The sequence below is a fragment of the Abrus precatorius genome, unplaced genomic scaffold (assembly GCF_003935025.1).
Source record: "Abrus precatorius isolate BTA unplaced genomic scaffold, Abrus_2018 Scaffold4, whole genome shotgun sequence".
NCBI classification, from domain to species: Eukaryota; Viridiplantae; Streptophyta; class Magnoliopsida; order Fabales; family Fabaceae; genus Abrus; species Abrus precatorius.
In genome coordinates, this window is record NW_020874384.1 from 9,721,636 (window position 1) to 9,745,454 (window position 23,819).

The 23,819-nt window shown below is 30.8% G+C and overlaps 3 protein-coding genes across 10 annotated transcripts in view; 2 read left to right on the top strand and 1 right to left on the bottom strand.

Moving 5' to 3' along the window:
• Positions 1–5,494, bottom strand: part of LOC113865193 (phosphoinositide phosphatase SAC1) — a 29,461-nt gene extending 23,967 nt beyond the window's left edge. For 3 of the 7 annotated variants that reach the window (XR_003504968.1, XM_027499591.1, XM_027499593.1), the window contains exons 1-5: positions 5,094–5,445; positions 4,805–5,009; positions 4,557–4,722; positions 4,259–4,481; positions 3,920–3,996 (exon numbers count right to left, since the gene is read on the bottom strand). Coding sequence is in view for 5 of the 7 variants with exons in the window: in XM_027499591.1 (XP_027355392.1) it covers positions 3,920–3,996; positions 4,259–4,481; positions 4,557–4,722; positions 4,805–5,009; positions 5,094–5,222 (800 nt within the window). In the remaining 2 variants the exon portion in view is untranslated. Of the gene's footprint in view, positions 1–3,919; positions 3,997–4,258; positions 4,482–4,556; positions 4,723–4,804; positions 5,010–5,093 lie in introns of all 7 variants that reach the window. The other 4 variants (XR_003504969.1, XM_027499592.1, XM_027499590.1 and 1 more) reach the window with 4 other exon arrangements.
• A 2,112-nt stretch (positions 5,495–7,606) lies between these two features.
• On the top strand, positions 7,607–8,990 carry LOC113865195 (protein PHOTOSYSTEM I ASSEMBLY 2, chloroplastic). Of its 2 annotated transcripts, XM_027499597.1 has the most exons (4): positions 7,607–7,792; positions 7,994–8,053; positions 8,668–8,714; positions 8,803–8,990. In XM_027499597.1, the coding sequence occupies exons 1-4, from the start codon at positions 7,649–7,651 to the stop codon at positions 8,888–8,890; spliced, it is 339 nt and encodes a 112-aa protein (XP_027355398.1). In that variant the 5' UTR covers positions 7,607–7,648; the 3' UTR covers positions 8,891–8,990. The 2 variants fall into 2 exon arrangements, with proteins under 2 accessions (XP_027355398.1, XP_027355399.1); XM_027499598.1 differs by lacking the exon at positions 8,668–8,714 and having other exon boundaries at positions 8,781–8,907.
• A 7,993-nt stretch (positions 8,991–16,983) lies between these two features.
• On the top strand, positions 16,984–20,980 carry LOC113865192 (pentatricopeptide repeat-containing protein At3g09040, mitochondrial). The gene has a single exon (XM_027499589.1). The coding sequence runs from the start codon at positions 17,069–17,071 to the stop codon at positions 19,895–19,897; it is 2,829 nt and encodes a 942-aa protein (XP_027355390.1). The 5' UTR covers positions 16,984–17,068; the 3' UTR covers positions 19,898–20,980.
• The last annotated feature ends 2,839 nt before the right edge of the window (positions 20,981–23,819 follow it).

Genomic DNA, 23,819 nt, shown 5'->3' on the forward strand with positions numbered 1-23,819 from the left:
CATTTCTGTAATCATTTATTTCCAGTTTGGAATTGTTTCCCTATGGCTTTGATTGGATGCATGGAAAGAAAATTAGTGCAGTGATTTTAGAGTGAAAATAATCTTTTCCATTGTTTGTTACATTTTCTCACCAATGTTGCCATGAAAAGGGGTAAGAGAGGAATTTTCTTTTATTATAATCTAATGTTGAATAACTTTTAAAATAATATTAAAAATAAAAAATAAAGAAAAAATATTATACTAAAATTTTATATTTTTATTAAAATAAGTTTTTAATTATTATTATTATTATAAGGCTTAATTATGTTTTTATTCCCTATAAATATCGAGCATTTTGTGATAAGTCTTTATAAATTTTTTATTAGTATTTAGTCCTTGAAATGTTAAGAAATTGAGATTTAATCCGTGCCGTTAACTTCCTTCTGTTAAGTGTTAAGTTAGCTATCAGAGAGTCAGTCCAGCACTTCTAAGTGGCATCACATGTCATTTTGTTTTTTGTTTTTTTTAAATTAATATTTACAAATAAGTCCTTCAATATATATTACATAATTGCAAATAAATCTCTATCCCTTTTCCCTCCCCCTTCTCCGCTATCTCACTCCCACCTCCAACCCCAACCCTTTCTAACTAGATTCTTCTCATTTTCTCCTAAATAGCGATCATCCCGTTATACACTATTCTGCTATAACGTTTTAGGAGTTAGCCGTTATTTTCCGCTACCCGAGATTAACAACTATGCTCAAGTTTAATTAGAGACACCATGAGAATTCATACACAGCCTCGGCACTCCAGGCAAGTTAGCAGTGATACAAATTCAGAAAAAATGGGGACAAAGCAAACGAAGAATGATACAAATTGGAAACACAAAATTTGCCCCAAACTTGGCACCCAAAATTGAACATTAGGTGCAGGCACCCAAATTCGGTTCATAAAAGACAGGTTAGCAAGCTTTGAATAAAAAATATGAGAAACCCACGACAAATCCGATTCTTATATGGAATTACTATGCGGAGAAAGTGCCAAACTGGAGGTAGAACAATCGCGCAACAATGCTTTGAATGACAATTTATCCAAAATATCACCAATAAGTAGCAACTCTTGTCCTTATCTCCAACAATAAATTCCAAACCCAAAATGGGAATCACGTGTGGATACGCAATTTTATACTAAAAAACAATGCTTTAAGGAAAACAAAGAGAACCATTAAAGAAAGATCAGGAGACAAAAAAAGGGTAGGTAGGGGTAGAATCCAATTTGAATGAGGAAAAAAATGTGCACCTCACAAATCACACATAAACTAAACGCAAAGCAAAGAACAACAACAACAACAATAATAATAATAATAATAAATGAGAATAATAGAAAGGGTGGGATATTTTGCTATGCAAGAGATTATTCCTAAGAAATGGTACCTGAAAGAAACTATGTATCTCCAAGGATGAAAGTATGAAATGGGCAATGGGGAGGGGTGGGGCTGGAGTTGGGAGTGTGGGGTGTGGGGTGGGTAGCGAAGAGGAGGAGAAGGGGAGGGGGAAGGAGAAGAAGAAAGGGATTATTTGCAAATATATAATATATATTCAAACTTATTTACAAATATTAATTTTAAAAAATAAAAAAGTAAATGATGTGACATGTACGAGTGCTGAGCTAGCTCTCTATTAGCCAGCTCAGCACTTAACAAAAAGGAGTTGATGGTAGGGATTATATCCTAACTTAACTAGTCCTAACTTAACTTTTCAGGAATTAAATTCTAACAAAAAATTTTATAAGGACTTATCACAAAATGTCCAATATTTATAAGGACCAAAAACATAATTAAACCTTATTATAAAAATATTTTTAATACAACTTACCTATCTTTTTTCACTCTTTTTTCATCCAAACAAGTTTAAGAAAATTTTCTTACTTCTTTCTCTCCTTCTATCCATCCAAACAACATATTTTTTCCATCTTATTTCTCATCTCTTTCTTTCTCACTATTTTCTGTTGTATTTATTTATTTCCATCTATTGTCCATTTCATCCAAACATAGCTACAAGTCATTTTTATCATGGAAGCAATCCCCCAAAGATTAGTGACTTCTTATTTATACAAATTGAATTTGTAACGTTTGTTATATATAGTTTTCTCATCAGCTAGTTGCTTTATGTATTCGAAATTCCGACCACCACCAAACCAAGCAGTGTCATCTGTCATGATGCAGGCTAATTAGCATTAAACCAAGCAGACAAGCATAATTAAATACACAAGCAATAAGCATTGTGTTACCAACTTACCAGTAAATTCACATTGTTCTAAGTTTCAAGTTTAACTGTATCTAAACCTAAGCTTGCACTTTAGTCAAAGAATGTTGAACACACAAAAGATACAGTATGATGATTTCAAGTGGCAGGGGACAGCTGGGATTCACTGCAATTCCCAGCTAAACCTTGTCAAATTTGGCCTCATATTACTTGATTCCATAATGTTGTAAAAAGTGGTTCCTGGCATCTTAATCCTCATGATATTTTATTTGTGGACCAGTTTCAAGTTGTATGAGGGGACAGATGTGTGATTTCAAGTGAAGCCCAAAAAAGATACGACCACTAAAGGCTGTCACAGTATGCCCTGAATGTTTATCATCCATTATATGATGGTTTGCAATAAATGTTTTGAAACAAGAAGTTTATGCCATTTTCTGGTGCATTTGGCTGGATTGGGATGCTAGCAATTGATGTATCGAGCAAATGTTTTGGAAGATCTCTATATCTTCCATATCATATTTTCTCTCTAATAAAATTTCTTTACCAATTAAAAAATCCAACTTTTGGAATTTCCTCTGTACAAGGTGGCAACTTTCTTCCTTTTGAGAAACCTGTGAAGTTTTAGGGTGCCACAAATAACAATAAATTCAAAATCTGTCAATTGTGATATTCTGATGGAGGTCTCCAACAAATTTTGGTATTACAAGGTAGTTTGAATCCTGAGGAAAAATTGTAGAATAGAAAATGGAGATCGCAATCCATTTATAATTGGTTGTGACAATTGCATTAAAAATTCTAGTGGCAAATTGCATTCACACTCCCTGAATTTTAACAAATTTCACTCAATGTCCCATCATTTTTTTTACATTACTTTAATCTCTCCTGATTCAGATAATGACATAAGAAATCAATAGGGATTTATGTTATTAAGAAGGGTACATGGTGTTATGTTATTATATAAATTAAGGGAGGTTTGTGAAGAGAGACCAAAAAAGGTTGCGTTAGGTGAAATTTTATTAAGCCTCAGAGTGTGAGTATAATTTATCTTATTTACATACCAGGGAAACTCTAAACAACTAATTTTATCTCAGTCTTGGGATCCAAAGTCAATAAATACATTATAGGATTAATAATATATTAGCCTCCACTCTATCAACATGCATACCAAATGTAGGATAGAACTAAGACTTGTATACACACCCTATATCTGTACTATCTTGAACCATTAGAATATCCTTACTTATCTAACAAACCACACCAAAGTAGTTTATTGTGTGGTTTGACATGGTCTGTAACCAGTACTTTTCACCTTTGAAGGAACTATAACTACTGTTTGCAGCTGAGCTGACAAGTCACTCAACTCCAAAAACAAATTGTTGCATTAATAAGATAACAAGTTGGAAACATTTTCAGTGTACCGGGTAGTTCCATTAACCTTCAATCACGGAGAAAGGCAGAGGAACAATCTTAAGCTATTATATTATATATTTAAAAAAGAACAATCATTTATAGCCACAAATTTAACATGACACTTTTAAGGATGAAATTAAAATCTAATAATCATGAAAACTTACAGAATATTTATCTAATTTAAACTATCACAATGATTTCATGACATCTAAATCAACTGTATTATAAAAAGGAAAACATGAAAGAAATATCAGGTAAGAGCATACCGTGTCCCTGCAAAATGTCTTGATCGTCTAGAAATCAAGGAAACACTGAAATCCCTCCCAAAGATTGATAGACGAATCTGCCATTTTTAAAATCGTGAATTGGTTATCCAATGTGCAAAATACCAACCACACATTTATTCTAAACCAAGAATCCCAACTCTCATACTGGTAAAGTTCAGACAATGTTAATCTTGCTTTAATAGCAGGAAATTTATAAATAATATTAAATTTTTAACTGATCTTTAATGAAAAGTGTGCTTGAAATAAGAGTAGGTAAGCTCACATTTGACTAATAACAAACTATCATTAATGACAGACAGCAGGATGGAAGCTACATACCTGCCTAAAATGGCCATGAACTAAAGCTATGGTCCAAATGGTGTTATTGCATCTTGATCTGATTGCTTGCGTCAAATAGGCATTCCAAACAAATATATTATCATAAGACATCCCTCCCTCTTGATTGGACGAGACGTTTGTTTGCAAACTTTGCATTATAGGGTAAGTGTAACTAAAGAAAAAATCCTTGGTCAAATCAACACTAGACAAAAGCTTTTTGTACCTGCAGCAAGAGAAAGAAATGTTAATTTGTTATGAAGTTGAAGTTGTTAGAAGTGGCAGTAGTAGTGCTAATTACCTGAGCTCAGTCTTAGAATGAGCTATATCAGATTGAATTGAAACATGTGGAATGGTTATCAATTGGCTCTCCTTAATGCTATAGATTGCATGGCCACAAATAGAACCAATTTGTCTGCGCTTAGTAACAAGAATCAAATAGTAGGACTCGAGAAACTTGATGCAACCTGGGGAGAAAGAATTAGAAGACATAACAATATTTAAGTGGTGGAATTGACCTACGTAAATGATATAGAGATAGGAACTAACCGGCAATCCCAAAAACCTTAGCGACAAAAGTGAGGCCTCCGGTGGCCCTGTTACCTTCGCCAATTCGCTGAAGCAAGCTCTTGATTTCCTGGGTTGAATACAACACCGGGTCTTGGCTGATATTCAGATCGGAAGGTTCTGATCGATCAATTTTCAGCACACGGAAGAACCTCTTGTTCCGATCACTCCCGATCAGGTAAAACCTCTGCAATTCCAGTTCCAATTCCATTTCATGCTCACAAACAATAATCGGTTAACTAATTGTGTAAAAATTGCATCAATCAATTACCGCTCTAGTTTCGTAGAGTCTGAACTTCTCAAGGGCGTAAGCGTCGGGATCCAGTTCGGGATCATTGGCAGGGTGAACTTTTGCCGAAGCAGATGTTGATCCCATATTCTTATTCTCCGATTTCGCCATCTACCTATCTATTTAACTATCTATCTATCTATTCCGTTCCATCTTTCTAAATCTAATTTTCGCATTCTCCAACTAATTCGAACTCCTACACACTCAAACCCAATCCAATGCTTTCTTTCTTCACCTTCAATTACTCTTCCGCTGTCGATGTGATTATAGAAATTAATAATAATAATTATAAACATGGCAACCCCTCCCTCGCATCCCTATTCAGCTAACCTATTCATTCGTTTGAAGCCAAACGGCTTCAAAAATTTATTATTATTATTATTATTATTTTAATTAAAATTTGCAATTAAGATCAATTTTATGCTTTAGCGCATATTTTAAATACATTAAATTTTGAATAATTTTATCAATTAAAAAGGTTATTTTTTAGTGAATTATTTCAAATAATCAAAAGTATACGGATGCTTTATTTAGTTCAAAGTATAATGTGATTTTAATTAATTATAATTTCAAAGTAAGTGAATATACTTATTTTAGAAATAAATTTACGTTTTTGTAAATACAGATTATTCCGCTCATTTAATTGAGGGGTAAATACATTATTTATTATGATTATTAATTTGGTAATCTTTTATATTCAATTTTTAAAGCAAGGCAAACTCTTTTACCTGCACATTTCCATATAATCATGGTTTGTTCTGAAAAAATATGCAAAATAATAATAATTTTTTATCTGATTTTTTATACTAATTTGTTTTATTTAAATTTAGAAAACGTATTTTTAATAAATTATATATGATATGTTAGTCTTTTTTATAAAATATTATAGTTCAATATACTTGTAAGCCACGTACTAAGTTACACACGGACAGGGGACAGGCCGTTGAGTTGAACCGCACGTTGGGTATACAAGACCAACCCCTCTTTCTCGGCAAAATGAGAAAAAAAAACGTGGACCAAAACTATGAATAAAAAACTAGATTACTAGATTAGGTCCGAGTCTTAGTAGAGTATTATAATATGTTTTATACATTAATAAAAAAATCATTTATATGCAATTTATATTTGTGTAGATGATAGTTTTAATATTTATATTTATTGGATATTTATATACTTGAATCAAGATTCATTATTTATCGTTTAGTAAATTTAAATATAATTTTCTATAACATAAATATTTGACAAATTTTAAAAAACATAAAAAACTTTGAAATTTTAATACAAAAAAGGTAATAAATTTATTTTAATTTTTTACTTTTCTAATTATAAAATATATTATGTAAGTATGAATAAAATTAGGTATTATAATATCTAAAAATTATTTTATTCAATGCTTATATCACAAAATTTTGTTGATGCATGATTCATATATTTAGACTGCAGAAATTTGACAAATAAAAATATTATTTATTGTATATTTTCGGGCATGAGTCTAATTGCTCTCTAATAAATAGAATTAGATAAAAAAATTTCTAATTTCTTTGAAAGTCATATATCTAAAAAAATTAATAACTTTTTATATACATTTGAAGATGCTAAAACTTTTCTCTAATATCATTATTGTTGCCTTACTTTTGAATTTTATCACTTAATCCATAATTTTAAAAGTCTAATTATAAACATTATTAAGTATAAATTTAAGATAATATTAAAATAAATTTATTATGGTGATTAATATATGTTACAGTTTTAATTAATTATGTTTATAAATATTATGCTCGTGCTAAAAACTATCTTAAATATAACTCTAGCTCAAAGATATATGATTTTTCCTTGTCATGATGCACATATGTCTTGTTCTTTTAAAGGGAGAAGTTTAAAGAAGGGAAATACTATCCCAAAAGACTTTGAACTATACATACCAAGTATAATTAATAATGTTTAAAAATTCTACTTGGTATTTTTAAAGTCAGTATATTTGCATGCATAATTCATCATTAAATACCACAATTCTAGAGTTATTAATATGATTTTTATTTTATTTTTTGCATTGGATAGTATATTTGACTAATAATTTTATAAAATTAATACAAAAAAAAAAAAACTTCTTACATCATTAATATTTTCACTAAAAATAATACTGATGCACAAATATCCATGATTTTACATAATTTATACTATTTTAAATTTATAATTTAAACTTCGCTGAATTATTAATAACAAGCACGCAAGTAAAAATACCAAGTAGTTTTTTTGAACTTACTGGTATTTTAATTTTTATGTATAAAACGAGAGAATAAGGAGAGAAAAAAAGGAATAAATAATGTTTACTTGTTTATTGTAATGTATTACAATAAAATATAATATGTTAATAAAACGAAAAATACTCACTCTTATTTATATTAATAATTTTAATTAGATAAAAAAAATTATGAAATGTTTAAATATATATATAAAAAAAATACCACCACACGTCAAAAACTGTCTTCTTATTATTATCCACTTATGGCAAGAGACAGCCAACTAAACAGCAAAAGATGCACCAAATCAGTGTTTGTTGCAACGGCTTGGCGCCTCCACCGCCATCCGCTCGTCAACCTCCGCTTCAGCCAATCGTACGCCGAAGACATAGCACCGTCACTGCTTTTGCTGCAAAATCCGGAGGATTTTCACTTAATTCGGTGTGTTCTTGAGCTCATGAATCTGTAGATTAAAATGCCTTTTATTGTTCGAAATACTTTTCCTGGAATTTCTGGATTCAGAAATTAATCATAATTCAGAACCACTTGTCCGTTTGAATTGTATGGTTCTACAAAATAGCATGTCTATCAGACCTTACTTCACTAATCTTCTCGTATCTGGTCTCTGAAAATGGTCTGCAGATACTCAAAAATTGCCAAACTTGCGGAGGAAAAGGAGCAATCGAATGTCCTGGGTGTAAGGTGCTGCTATTCTTTAAGCCTGTTCCCTGCGTCATTGAGTTATGCATTTATAGTGTGGTCTATTTTTTCACTCGACCAGTGATATATATATATATATAATGCTTTATCCCATTACATAAATATAATCAAGTGAATTAAATATTTTGAACTTAATATATACTTAATTTTATTCTTCATAAGTTTGCGAATAAGTCAATACATCTTTACTTTTAAGGTAAGATGATAAGGGATTTCAATTTTTGCTAGTTGTGTCAAAAATTGACATCTAATTTTTGTTTAAACAAAATAGATTCGATTAAGTGAATTTAAAAAATAAAAAAGAACAAAGTAAGAGAAGTGAAAGAGAATGCTCGGTGTGAGTCAGCGAAAAAAGTGAATGACTTAAAAAATATTTACTTAAACTAACTTTAAATTCGATTAAGCGAACTTTTCTTAATTTTTTTGTCAATATTTTAAAAATTTATTTAAATGAGTCTATTTTTATTTAAGTAAAAATTGGACATCTAGTTTCTACTGCAATAAAAGAGAAAATCTAGAACAATCAATGTTGGGATATTACTATTTTACCTTACCAGTAACAATTTCTGAAAGCTAGTTACTTCGGAGTCTGACAGGGGAGTGGAAAGAATAAAAAGAATGGAAATATCTTTGAACGGTGGAAGTAAGTTATTTTCATCCCTTGCACTATATATCATTTTATCTGTATATTTTACTCGCTTAAAATCAGCTTCTAACCTCTATTGGCTTAGATGTTTTGACTGTCAAGGATTTGGTCTAAAGAGTTGTCCCAGCTGTGGAAAGGGAGGGTTAACACCCGAACAACGTGGAGAAAGATAGAGTACTTCAGATTAGGGAATTTCTCTCAAGTTCTTGTACCATTCAACCTATTAATATTCAGGTTGCCCCCACATTTGTACAAGCATTAAGGATATTTTAAAATAAGTATTTTCAAAAGTAATTTATATTCAAATTTTTAAAGATGCAAAACGTTTATTAAATTATTATAATCAGTTTCATTTAGTACAATTCCTTTCAATCAATACTAAAGTTAATAGATTAACTCTATGCCATTTAAATATAAGCAAATTTCTTCCTTTATTCAATCAAAGTTTTTATATGCTTTTTTTTTTCTTTTGTTCTGTGTGGTTGTATACTTCGGATATCCTAAACCTTAAATCATAACTTACACTAGACTTAGAATATCATATCAAATATACTCAATAAATTAGATTAAGGGCGTGTTTCCGTAAATATTTTAAGATTTGTTTAGATATACAATTTATTAATCATTTATTCAATATATTTTTTACATAACAACTTGCATTTTAAATTTAACCATAAATTTTATTAAAAAATTACAAATTATTTTTTTAATAAGTTACACTAAACATTTTAACAAAATAAGCTAAAAAAGCATATAGAAGTAATAACTTCTTTTCGTAAGATATTTCAAACAAGCTTGAATTAAGAAAATAGTTGTTGAAAAAACTGTTATTGTATTAAAAGTTATAACATAAATTTGATCATAAAATTTTATTTTGATATGTTTATTAAAAAATTATTAAAATAAATTAAATAATATTCTTTAGTCATAGATCATTCTCATTTTTTTTTCAAGTGATTTCAAATGCTTCTTAAGACTTATTGTAAAAGTTTATTTAATTAAAAGAAATAAGTTTTAATCTATTTAGAAAGACTTTTAAACCTAACGTGCCAGCAAATAATGATGAAGACAACATTATATTGAAATTTTACCATGATGTTTTAAAATTATAAGTCTATTGATTTATTTAAAGATTTGCATTCACTTACTTGAATACAAGTTTAAATTCATTAATGTATTTAAAATTATTAACTCGTTTAAAATACGTTATTACAAAATTGACTTTTAAGCTTAAGTTGATTTTTAGTAAGATCATTCTAAACATTAAAAAAAAATAGTTAGATCATATCTTTTGAAGCTTAATATAATCCATTTCAGTCATACTCTTACCCACATCATTATATATATATATATCATTTTCTCCTTTTTTTTAATAATTTTTTTCTCCTTTGAATCTTATTAATATAATATTAACGTGAAGTTTCCAAACAACCATGCAAATAGATGATGTTGGAAGTAAAGGTGATAGTGTTTTTTTGACTTGAATTGAGTTGATCCAATTCACGAGCTATGTAATTTTTTTGCAAAAAAATTTACAATATAATTTTTGGGTCATAGTGTATAAAAATCGTATATTGAGTAAGTGCACCCATTATTAGAGTAATATTACAAAAAAAAAGTAGAATACCAAGTATTGTATCCACATAAATTGTTACTAAAATTTACTTCCTTAATTATCCAATTGTTAACGACTACAAGTAGGGATAGAAACAGACTAGACTGTCTAATAAGGGCCTGCAACCTAGCCTGCTTTAGTTAAACAAAAAAATATAAATAAAAAATTATATTATTAATTAATTTATCAATTTATATATAATATATAAATATATATTTTAATGTCTTGTACCAGTAAATTTTCTATATTATATTAATGTTATAATATACTTAATTTTATATATATTTGTTAATTTAAAATAAAAAATTAATAAAATAAATAAATTAAATATTTTATAATTATTTTTTAATTTAATAGTTATTATTATTGTCTATATATATATATTGCATTGAGTTTAAATTTTTATATTAAGTTTTATCACATATTTTTTTATTAAGATAAAAGTTATTTTAATTTAAATATAAATTTTATTAATTTTTATTATGCTCATGTTATTTTTCTGCATTCATAAATTTTATAATATAAATTTTTTTATCTACAATTTTTATAATGATGATATTTTTTTACCTTTTTAAAAATAATATTTTTTTTAGCTGATTCAACAAATTTTATGAGTATTATTTTTTTTATCAATTTTATGTCTTTACACAAAAATAATATAATTATCATAAAAAATAATTAAAACATTTAATACTTTAATAATTTTATAAAATTAAATTAAAAAGTTTATAAAAATTTTATAATATGAAAATATTTATAATTAATGCTCAAATAATATTTTAAGAATTATTTATAAAATTATATAAAAATCATTACAATCATTTAATAATTATCAATAACACATAAAAATTTAAAAATGTGTAAACTAATTTAATAATAAAATAATTATATTTTCATTTAATATTAAGATTTTTTTTTTTGTAGCAGGCTTTTTTAAGAGGTTTTGGGCTAGCGCAAACTAAAAATAAAGCCTTTAACAGGTAACAGGTCAAGCTCAGGCCTAATAATTAGGCTGGGCCTATTTAGAGTAAAGTCTAGCCTACTCTGTCCTGTTTCTATCCCTAACTATAAGCAAAGAAATTATGTTAATAAATTTTGCTGAACTAAAAAGAATAACAATTAAAAAGAAACAGATTTCTATGATAATAAAATCTAGAAAAATATGACTAAGTGTATTCAAGAGAAATAAGTGCGTATATACATTGTAAATCCTCTTAAGTGTCCAAATAACTGGAATTCTCCATCAACTACTTAGTTTTAATCCCTGTTGATGCAGGAACTCCTAAAATAAACTAATACCTATCTCAAGGATGATGGCATCTAACCTTCAGTTGAATAATCGAAATCTCCTTCTTAATTAGTTTTCCTAAATTGCATTAAGTTCATTATGAATTTCATTATTAGGATTATTCCTAATATGGAAAAATTATATCTTTCTATCTCTAGAAATGCATTCAAGTCCCTTTAATTGAGTAATGGTAATTTCATGCAAGATATTTACTTAAAATCAAACAAGAAAATAAGATAGGAGATAATTGAATCATCAACCAACAATTAATACTACTCAATTAAACTCAAGAGAAGATAACATAAAATAGCATTAAGAAGATTGGTCACATAGGATTCATTACATCTAGATACTCAAAGAAAAATTAGAACCTAAATATGTAGAAACTATAATTACAAAAGAGAGAAATTAGAGAGCCTGATTCCATTCTCCCAGCTATCACTAACTCTTCTTTTCCAAAAACAACATCCCTAGATTTCTATGTCAAGTTTCCTTTTATAGAGGTAGTCAAAGGGTTCATTTTCTTGCAAAAGTTTAATTCTGACATACATTAAAAGTACACGTTCAATGTACACGGCCATGTACTTTGACCATGTACATCTCTGATCTTTAATATTTACCCTTCACAGTTTTTTTGAAAAGTATACGCCAATGTACACGTTCATGTACTTTGACTGTGTACATCTCTGATTTTGATGATGTGCTTCAATTGACGTGACCAGTGAGGTACACATTTATATACACGGGCGTGTACTTACCCGTGTATATCTCTGGTTCTTCTCTTACTTCAATTTTCAATATTTTTTAAGCTCTCACTTCTTGATCCTTCTTCTTGAAATATGAATGAAAAAATATACTTAATAACAATACTCTCAATGAGTAACTCAAAATCTCAATTATCATTCGTGAATTACATTATAGGATCAAGTATAAAAGGTATTTATCAAATTTCCCCAAACTTGAACGATTGCTTGTCCCCAAGCAAAGAAATAGAGCAAATTTACTATTGATAACAAAGAATCAAATTTTTGAATTATTATTATTATTATTATTATTAGTTTTAGAGGAACAATAATTTTTAAACATCAAATTGTACCTTCTTTTCCTCTTTACCATTGTAACTTCAGACAGAACTGAATAAGGACCTTTCTATCATTAGTTCTTAAAAAAAATAAAACTCAAAACTTTGAAGTATTCAACAAGGTGTTATTTAATTTTCTTCACTTTGAGTCATGATCGACTAACAGGGTGTATTTTATGCTCCTTCCCAATTAGCACAAGATACTAATGGAAATTTCATCCCCTGCTTTCCACTTCGGTACCTCAAATAATTTTGAGGTTTTAGGATGTGGTATTCAGACATTGTCTACGATCCACATTCAACTAGTTATGCTTATATGACATGCTCTTTTATTTTTAAGCAGAGCCCCAATTTTTTCAGATATTAATTATTATATCAATTGCATAGATTTTTAAACATTTGGCATAGATTTAAGGTCCTTAAATCAGAAAAGTCTTATGATACTTCAATCGAGAAACAATTAAAAACACAATTCAAATAACCAACATAATTGTATATAATCCCCCCTTTCTTAACAAAATATTTTATTTATATAAACTATCCAGGAATATAATCTCTGATGCAAAAGCAAGACTAACTCAATATTTGCTCAAGAACAAAATAAAAATTCAATTCAGGCATTTACAAACATCCACCCCACATTGTAAGATTTGCATTGTCCTCAATCAAATGTAAGACACCACAAACTAAAATTTTCCTGAAAAGCAATAAAAATAAGCAAAGAGTGGTGAGAGTCATAGCTAATCTGAGATTCAAATGAAGAAGAAACTTGACCAAAATGAATTTATAGGAAAATTCAACTTAGTTCAAAATGACAAAAGGAAAGGAACAATCAAAATAACGCAATAAAGAGACAAGAGCAATTGAAATTCTGAAAATAACATAACTAAAAGATATCCAACAACTAAGACTATCCTAATTGCAGACTAAAATTTTGCACTAGCATCATTTAAGTCTTCATCATCTGGACTAAGAAGGTAGTGAGAAGGAGATGGAGTAGGATGGAGAACTGTTGGTGTAGAGATACCAAAATGACTAAATAGAGCAATAAAGTTGGCTTCAACTGTGGATTCCAACCTAGCCAAACAGTGAATAAAGTCTCTATGGCTGCTCCTCAAAGTCCGCTAGGACGCGATGCTATGTTGTAGCTGATGCTGAAAGATGCTAAGATCGTTAGTAGGTGCAAGGGGACTGTCTACCCTAGGTGCGGGAGATGGGAGCTCATCAAAGGGCTCATCATGTGTATCAGCATGGGCACTGACAGGGGCAGGTTCAAAGTGCATGGCCTTCATTGTGTCGTGTAAAATAAGGACCATGTGATTAACTAGAGTGAAACCAAAAACATCGCTCAAAATTCCTAATCTCTTAGCCAAACAAGTTACATACGAACCCGCACAAATACACACACCCGATCATCACTGGCTTGAGAGAATAAAAATTTTGCTAGGTAGATACCAAGGTGAATGGGGATCTTGTCAATCATGCTACGCAAGAATTCTAGGTCCTTTGTACCCACAACTCCAAAATTGTGACCTCTCCCGGTTAAAGTGTGAGCTAACAGAGCATGGACATACCTCCAAGCTGGTTTCTTCAATGTAGAGTACTTGGAGTGAGTAGGATTCCAATCCTTATCAATAACACTAACCCTCTTCCAAAAATCTTTATTGGAGCAACCCAAAAGAGGATATGGGCTAGTTGTCGGTACTTTTCAATGAGTACAAAATTAGAGCTATAAAGCCCCATTTGGACAGAGAAGTTAGAATAACTCATCTTATACATGTTTTGCATTATTCGAAACTAAATAAAGCCTTCAGAATTGCAACCAAAAAATTTCTTTTCAACAACCAGAGTGGTGAGAAATTCTAATGTAAGCTCTCTATATGCAGGTTCAGTAATAGAAAATAGATTTTTCCAATGCCCCACTCCTACCAATTCCTTCACTTCTTCAAATAGATAATAGTAATGCAGAACGTCCCAATCAATAAATTTGCTCTAGTCCCAAACTTTATTTTTCAGTTTATCATACTTGGTGCGGTGAGTAGGGGCGTTGAAGGTTGCAACCGTGTATATCACTGTTCTCTCTCTCTCTCTTTATGATAGCAAAAATATAAATAAATGAGCAGATAAATGACTAAATTAAAATAAACTAAACCTACCCAACCTAAACTATATGATGTAATTTAACATTCAACATGGAGGAGTTTAAACTCCTCATTTGCAAAAGTTTGAAGTTGACCCCCTAGTACAGTTTAGCCTATGTTCATTCACCTTAAAATTTTCTTTTTCTTGATGAGTTAATTCAATTGTATCATAAGGAAATACCCCATGCACAGTGAATGGCCTAGACCAACAGGATTTGAGTTTACTTGGGAATAGTTTGAGGCAAAAGTTGTACAACAGTACTAAATCACTTTTTTTTTTATCATGATAGACCTTCATCCTTTCTTTGTAGATCCTGGAGTTTCCATAGGCTTCCATGCGCCATTCTTCCGATTCATTCAATTGCATCATCCTTTTGTTACCTACATGATCAAGATTCATATTCAGGGATTTGATTGCCTAAAATGCCTTGTGTTTTAATTCAACTGGGAGATGACAGGTTTTACCAAACATAAGCCTATATGGTGTAGTGCCTATGGAAGTTTTAAAAGTTGTCCTGATAGCCCACAAGACATCATTCAACTTCTCAGCCCAATCCTTCCTATTCTTCTCTACTATTTTTTCCAACACTTTTTTCAACTCCGTATTAATTACTTCAACTTGGTCACTCGTTTATGGATGATATGGGATAGCAATTCTATAGGTGACTCCATATTTATTCAGAACTTTTTCAAGTTGTGTATTGCAAAAATGTGTACCCCTATCACTAATTAAAGCTCTTGGTGTGCCAAATCGTGAAAAAATCTTTTTAAGGAACCTAGTGACTACCCTTGCATCATTAGTAGGTAAAGTTCGTGCCTCTACCCATTTGGACAAATAATCAATAGCCACTAAAATGTATTTATTCTCTTTAGAACTAGGAAATCCCATAAAATCTATCCCCCAAACACTAAAAATTTCACAAGTTAGGATGTAATTCTGAGACATTTCATTTTTTTGAGAAATATTACCTGACCTCTGGCAATTATCACACAACTCAATATACTTGTGAGCATCCTTAAAAATATAAGGCCAATAAAATTCGGATTCTAACACCTTTTTAGTTGTCCTACTCCCAGAATAATGACCTCCAGCAAGGCCAGTATGACAGTGTCCTAAAATTTTTCATCCTTCACAGTGTGACACACCTTCTAATAACCTGCTCTGCACAAATTCAAAACAGATATGGGTCCTCCCAAAAGTAGTATTTCAAATCAAAAAAGAATTTATTCTTTTACTGATATGAAAACTCTTGTGGTAAAACCTTAGCTACCAAATGGTTAGCAAAATCTGCAAACCATGGTAAATAAAAATCAGAAGCGGTTACCACATTATACAAGTATTCTTTTGGAAATTTGTCACTAATGCTCTTTTCATCTACTTCCTCCATACTGGAAATTTTCAACCTTGACAAATGATAAGCAGCCAAATTTTTTGAATCATTTTTATCCTTGATTTCTAGGTCAAATTCTTGTAGCAACAAGACCCACCTCATTAGTGTAGGCTTTGCATCAGTGTTTGTTAGCAAATAACATAACACAAAATGATCAACATACACTATAACTTTAGAAAGAATTAAATATTGACAAAATTTATTAAACGCAAACACCACAGTCAATAGTTCTTTCTCAGTTGTACTGTAGTTTTCTTAAGCACTTGCTAGGGTCATGTTGGCATAATAAATAGGCTGAAAATGCTTATCTTTTCTCTGGCCAAGTACAGCTCCCACAGAGTAAAGTATAAAAGGTATTTATCATGTAAAAATAATCTCACTGCACTAGGGAAATGTTGCAGCAACGTTGGCTTCCGTTAGCAAGAAAGGTTGCAAACGATTAAATTGCAATACTAAATCCCAAAACATGCTAGTTCGACCAATCAGCGTTTCATATGTATTAAAATTGGTGATATGTCTAGCAATGATTGGTCGGAACCACCGAAATCCCGAATCATATAAAATTTTTTCTGTAGGATGTCGTGTTTACAACAATTATCTTGCGACTTGATTTATTTATTTTTTGACATTATTCTTTTTAAACCAAGCTTGTGAAATTATCATTTCAAATATTTTTTAATTTATAAAATAATTCAAATTTTAGTCACCATATTAAAATAATTCAAAATGCAGCGCTCTTAAGTTAACAGAGAGAGGAATTGACTTATAAAATAAAGAAGCAGAGAGCACAGAGCAGAGAGCAGAGAGCACAGAGGAGAGTTGTGTTGGGATATTGATGCGCGTGGCAGTTGTAGGGAAATGGCGGTTGAGACAGAGAGGGTATTGCGATTGGAGTATTCAGTGTCCGAAGTCCTACAATTACGAATCCAATGGCGGCATTGGGAAGGATTGGAATTCCATTCTTTGCATGTTCTCGAGGCAAGGTTTGTTGGAAAAGGTGCTTCACTGTTATGCTTCTTTCATCAACTCAGGTCATTCGCCAAATCAGTTCACCCTTGCTATCACTTTGTCTGCCTGTGCGAAACTCCACAATGCTGAGTTTGGCAAGCTGCTCCATTCTCGTGCAATTAAGTCTGCTTTTGAATCCTTCTCATTCTGTCAGGGTGCTCTTATCCATTATTATGCCAAATGCAATTCTCTCTCTTGTGCTCGCACCCTATTTGACTCAGCACCTTCGCCTCACGTGGATACTGTTTCTTGGACCGCTTTAATTTCTGGTTATGTTCAACTTGGGTTGCCCGAGGAGGCACTCCACATATTTGACAAAATGCGCAACAGTGCTGCTCTTTGTTATGCAGACCAAGTGGCGCTTGTCACTGTCTTAAATGCTTACATGTCTTTAGGCAAGCTGCATGATGCATGCCTCTTGTTTGAACAGATGCCTATCTCCGTCTGTGATGTTGTGGCATGGAATGTCATGATTTCTGGTCATGCCAAGAGAGCCCATTATAAGGAGACTCTTTCCTTCTTTCATCAAATGAGGAAGCATGGTATAAAATCCTCCAGATCCACACTCGCGAGTGTTTTAAGTGCAATTGCCAGCTTGGCAGCCTTGGATCATGGCTCCCTAGTTCATGCAGAGGCTATCAAGCTAGGCTTTGACTCCAGTATGTACGTTGGAAGTTCTCTGATCAACATGTATGGTAAATGTGAAATGTTGGATGCTGCAAGGCAAGTATTTGATGCTATATCTCAGAAAAATATGGTTGTCTGGAATGCCATGCTTGGAGTTTATTCACAGAATGGTTATTTAAGTAATGTCATGGAGTTGTTCTTGGATATGATGACACGTGGAGTTGACCCTGATGAATTCACCTACACTAGCATTTTGAGTTCGTGTGCTTGCTTTGAATGCCTAGAAATCGGTCGCCAGTTGCATTCAGCTATCATCAAGAAAAGATTTACATCCAATTTATGTGTGAACAATGCATTGATAGATATGTATGCTAAGGCTGGGGCTTTGAAGGAAGCCAGGAAACAGTTTGAGCACATGACATCCCGAGATAGCATTTCCTGGAATGCCATTATTGTTGGATACGTGCAAGAAGAAGAAGAGATTGATGCTTTCAGTATGTTCCAGAAAATGAATTTACATGGCATAGTACCTGATGAGGTATCTTTGGCCAGTATACTTAGTGCTTGTGGAAATGTAAAGGTACTGGATGCAGGAATGCAGTTCCATTGCCTCTCAGTTAAGTTGGGTCTAGAAATAAACCTTTTTGCTGGAAGTTCTCTTATTGACATGTATTCTAAGTGTGGGGTCATTGAAGATGCACGTAAAATTTATTCTAGCATGCCTGAGAGGAGTGTGGTCTCCATGAATGCTCTGATTGCAGGCTATGCTCTAAAAGACACAAAAGAAGCTGTTAATCTTCTTCATGAGATGCAGGTATTGGGATTGAAACCATCCGAAATTACATTTGCAACGCTCATAGATGTTTGTAAGGGGCCACCCAAGGCAATTTTAGGCATGCAGATCCATAGTGCTATAGTAAAGAGCGGTCTCTTATGTGGTAGTGAGTTCTTAGGGACCTCTTTGTTGGGCATGTATATGGACTCACAAAGGATTTCAGATGCAAACATTCTTTTCTCAGAGTTTTCTTGCCTTAAAAGCATTGTGCTGTGGACTGCTTTAATTTCAGGACATATTCAAAATGAGTGCAGTGATGTAGCCTTAAACTTGTATCATGAAATGCGTGACAACAATATCTTACCTGACCAAGCAACATTTGTTACTATTCTTCGTGCTTGTGCTCTCTTATCCTCGTTGCAAGATGGTAAAGAGATACATTCTCTAGTTTTTCACACTGGTTTTGACTTAGATGAGTTAACCAGCAGTGCCCTTGTAGATATGTATGCTAAATGTGGGGACGTAAAAAGTGCTGTTCAAGTTTTTGAAGAATTGGCTATTAAAAAGGAGGTGATCTCTTGGAATTCGATGATAGTTGGATTTGCAAAAAATGGTTATGCAGAAAGTGCCATGAAAGTCTTTTATGAGCTGACTCAGTCATGTGTTACCCCAGATGATGTCACATTTCTTGGAGTGCTTACTGCTTGTAGCCATGCAGGGTGGGTTTATGAGGGTCGTCAAATTTTTAATGTCATGGTAAACCGTTATGGCATTGAGCCCAGAGTAGATCACTATGCTTGCATGGTTGATCTTCTTGGTAGGTGGGGTTTTCTCAGAGAAGCAGAAGAGTTCATTGACAAACTAGAAGTTGAACCCAATGCTATGATTTGGGCCAATTTATTGGGTGCTTGCAGAATACATGGGGATGAAAAAAGGGGACAGAGGGCAGCTAAGAAACTTATTGAGTTAGAACCCCAAAATTCTTCTCCATATGTTCTGCTTTCTAATATGTATGCTGCATCAGGACATTGGGATGAAGCTAGATCTTTGAGGAGAACAATGATTGAGAAAGATATCCAAAAGATGCCTGGGTGTAGCTGGATTGTAGTAGGGCAAAAGATTAACTTATTTCTGGCGGGTGATATATTACATCCCAGTTATGATGAAATTTCACAAGCCTTAAAGCATCTGACAGCACTAATTAAAGACAACAGAGTACAGGACGGTGGTATTTCCCTGGTTGGTCAAGTTTAGTTATTCAATATGGTCAGAAGTCAAGCGATCAACTCAGATTTGCTTCCTGACAGAAAAGAACCTTACGTATACTGCTTATAAGTGAAGGGGGAAAATGAAAAGAGAGAAGACGGTAACTCCTCCTTTGTTTTATTTTTCAAGTGTTTCTTAGGGATTTCTATAAGGGAAGTAAGGAAATGAATATGGATTTATTGTTGTTTTTTTGGTAAACAGTAGCTGTATTATTTGCATTCTGTGATGCTTGATAAGTGGTCTTCTCAAGGATATTTGTTGCTTTGCACTATATCATGGAAATGAGAACTGCAGAAGACCAAAACGGAATGTCATATGACTTAATGATATGAAGACCAAAAAGATACTGTCATGTGACCTGTAGATATTTCTTCTGGAATCCGTGATTTAGAGCTCGGAAGATGTACTTGCATAAAGCACTTAAAAATTTTTAAAATTAGAGGAGGATTTGAAAGGTATTTGTTCATAATACTTGTGATATAGTAATATCTAGTGGACTGACATTGTTTCCTCATGAAAAGTGTACTGAAGGTGAGTTACACCTGGACGCCATAATGCTATCCTATATTACAAAAACAAAATGTGGCTTGCTAAAAGTCGCCATATATGACTGTAAACACTTCTCACATTTCAAACAAGAAGCAAATTCCCACAATTCAGCATCAAGTATATAGATGCTCTAATATACCTCCTCCCCCCCAAATTGAGTTATTCACTTTTGCTAGACTATTTATTAATTCTGCAATATTGTTTGGAGGATGAAAATTTTCTGGTTAACATCGTAACAGAAAGTTTTAGGTCTAAGACCAGGAGATTTCCCTTGCTAAGTGCCATTGAATGTGTATCCCCTTGTTATATCTTGTAGTTGGTTGACTGCTGTCATATCAATATACATGTAGATGTGATGACCGACGTAACTCAGGTGGTACACATTCAGTAGTAGAGGGTGATAGAAGTTTCTTTCTCCCAGAGCTCGAAAGAATTTCTCCTTGTCATAATTTTGTTGCCTAAGATGTTGTAAACTGTTGCCTTCTCTATAAATTTATTGGAAAAAAACAGCTTTTATTACATTTTATCGAAGTTTTGGTTTCAGGCTTGCTTGTGGTTATTGTAAATGGAAGCTTCTAAAGCCTTGCCGGACTGGATCGCCAGTGTGTAAGACGACCTTCTATTTCTTTCTTTTAAAATGGCTCACAAGTATCGCATTATATTGGAAGCTACTACCTGCAAATCTTAGGTGCAAAATATGGGTTTTGCATCTAGTTTTTCGGTTTCTTTTGGAAATAAACTTTTGAAATGTATTAATCACTTTCAAAAATTTAAAAGTTTTTAAAATATATTAACCACTTTTTAAAAATTTAATCCTTGAATTGATTTTCAACTAAATTTTTGAAGGGTGGTGTCAATAACATTAACAGCATTTTTATACGCGAACTAACAGAACTTGAAACTCGGATTGGGTCCATTCAAATTGGACTAAGTAGCCTCTTTTAACATTTCTAATTATTTATCAAATAAGTCATGCCATATTGTTGAAAAGAAAAAATTCTGTGATTTTTTTTAAAGGTCCTATTAGTTTTAAAAGGTCAAGTTTTCACGACAAGTCAAGTTTCAAGATATTTTTAAAGTCTTTTAAGTCTAATAAAATGACCAATTTTAGTAAATAACAATACTGATGCTATTATTGTATTAAATTTTTACCATAATGCTATGAAATTATCGATTTGTTAATCAATTTTAAAACTTAAACATATAGTTTTGGTAGCCTAATTAAAAGGTCTAACTATAACATATAATTTTAAATAAAAAATTTAAAATATCAAGTTAGGTCTTAAGAAAAAAGTTAATATCAATAAATAAGACAAACTTAAACTTTTTTATGTCAGAAATAAGTTAAATATGTATACGGTAAAGTCTATTATGATCTAACTCTTTAGCAAAGATCTTATTTTAATAATAATTTAATTTAAGTATCTCGATTTAATAATAGAGTTATTTCTTGTGAAGAGAAAAACATAGTGAGAGAAAATCCTTAGTGACACTTCAAGGAGCTTTTTAATTTTATTGTAAAATTTATCAAAATAAATTATAAAAAAAAGTTGAACATCACTTCGAAAAACTTAACTAAATATAAACTAAATTTTTTATATGATAAATTCAAATAAGTTTTTTAAATTTATTTTCCAAATGCTCTCTCAATCTCTCAATCATTATTAAAAACACATTAATTTGGTGTTTAAAAATAATTCACCTCAAGGTAGTTTCTTCAACTACACAAAGGGACAACAACCTGGTTCCTTAAGTAGAAGTTTGTTTAACAACCCTTAAACAGAAAGACAATAGAAGTTTTACGTAAGAAATTAATTTGATCAAAGTCATATAATATATATGTAAAATATTACATGCAGAAATAATCTCATATTCAAATAAAATTTACCAATTTGTCAGATAACTTTAAAGCCTTAAACCTATGGTGCATCCTGTGTTAAATTTATTATAATTTGTTTTCATTTTTTACTCTCTAATAAAATTAATCTTAAAATATATATTTTTTAAACTGTGATATCTCTCTTGATCTTCACCAACCCTTAATTTTCACTCTCTCTGTTTGATCAATGTCACTCTCTATCACTTTGTTATCAATTGAACATTATATTTTTTAAGATTAAACGAGAAGAACAAAAATTACTATATCACTTACAATACTTCAACCTGAAATCAATACATTACATGTAGTGTGAAGCTCCTTTTATAGGCAAATATTACAAAATAGAAATAATAAAATATTAAAACTTAAATGTGAAGGACTGTTACAATTTATCTTCAATTTGCATTTTTATACAACGATTAATTGTTACTCTTCAAGTTGTTGTCAAATGTTGTGGCTCTTATTAATGAAAATTATTAACATTATCTCTTAACTATGAAATAGTATTTAGTCAAAATGAAATTTTTTTATTCCGCCAGTAAAAATCTCAAACCAATCTATCACATCTTAGGGCTATGTGTTAAGTTGAATGATATTTTTTTAACAAGTTAGTCGTTTCTTTCCTTTGACTTTTCACTAGGTTAAAATAAATAAAAGTGGATAAGCACCATCAAAAATTTATAAAAGTAATTGTTCCACTATGTAATATATTTTGTTTTTCTCTTCTCATCAATCCTAAGATAAAGATGTAAGAGTTGACTGTAAGAAAATTAAATGAAATTATTGGCTATGTTTAGTAAAACATGTTGGTTGTGTTTAAATGAAATCAATCGATAAAATAAACTAAACATTATTTTGACCTATTTAATAGAAATAGCTAAATTATAATTTATAACATAAGTTGATAAACTGGTTGAAAACTTATATGTGAAATCTTATATTTTATAAGTAGTTAATTAAATTAAAATTATTTAGTAAAATTAGTTAAAATATATTAAATGAATGAAAAAATAAGTAACATTATAATTGAACAAAGAAAAAAATTTATTTTTTAAATAATAATATAAATAAAATAAAATAATTAAAAACTATAAATTAAATGCTAATTTAATAAATTTTTTAAAAACTAACTTTTAAAATAAAATAGCTCTTTCTTTTTTACAATTATCAAATACTACTAACCTTTTTTTCAAATATTAAATTATGAGCGATAAGCTCTGGAACACAAGTTTTCAAACTGCATAACTCCAATATTTTTCCATTTCTTAACGGAAAAATTTTAAAAATTAAATTAGTAAATATCATATTGCATTACTTTATTTTAACAGAATATATATTTTTAAAATATAAAAATATTAAAACTTTAAATAATATACCTACAAATATATAAATTATATAAAATAATATTAAATGATGTAAATGTTTAGCTTAATATTACTAATAAATGTAAGTCTATCTTTTGAGGTGTTGGTTTAGGTGGGA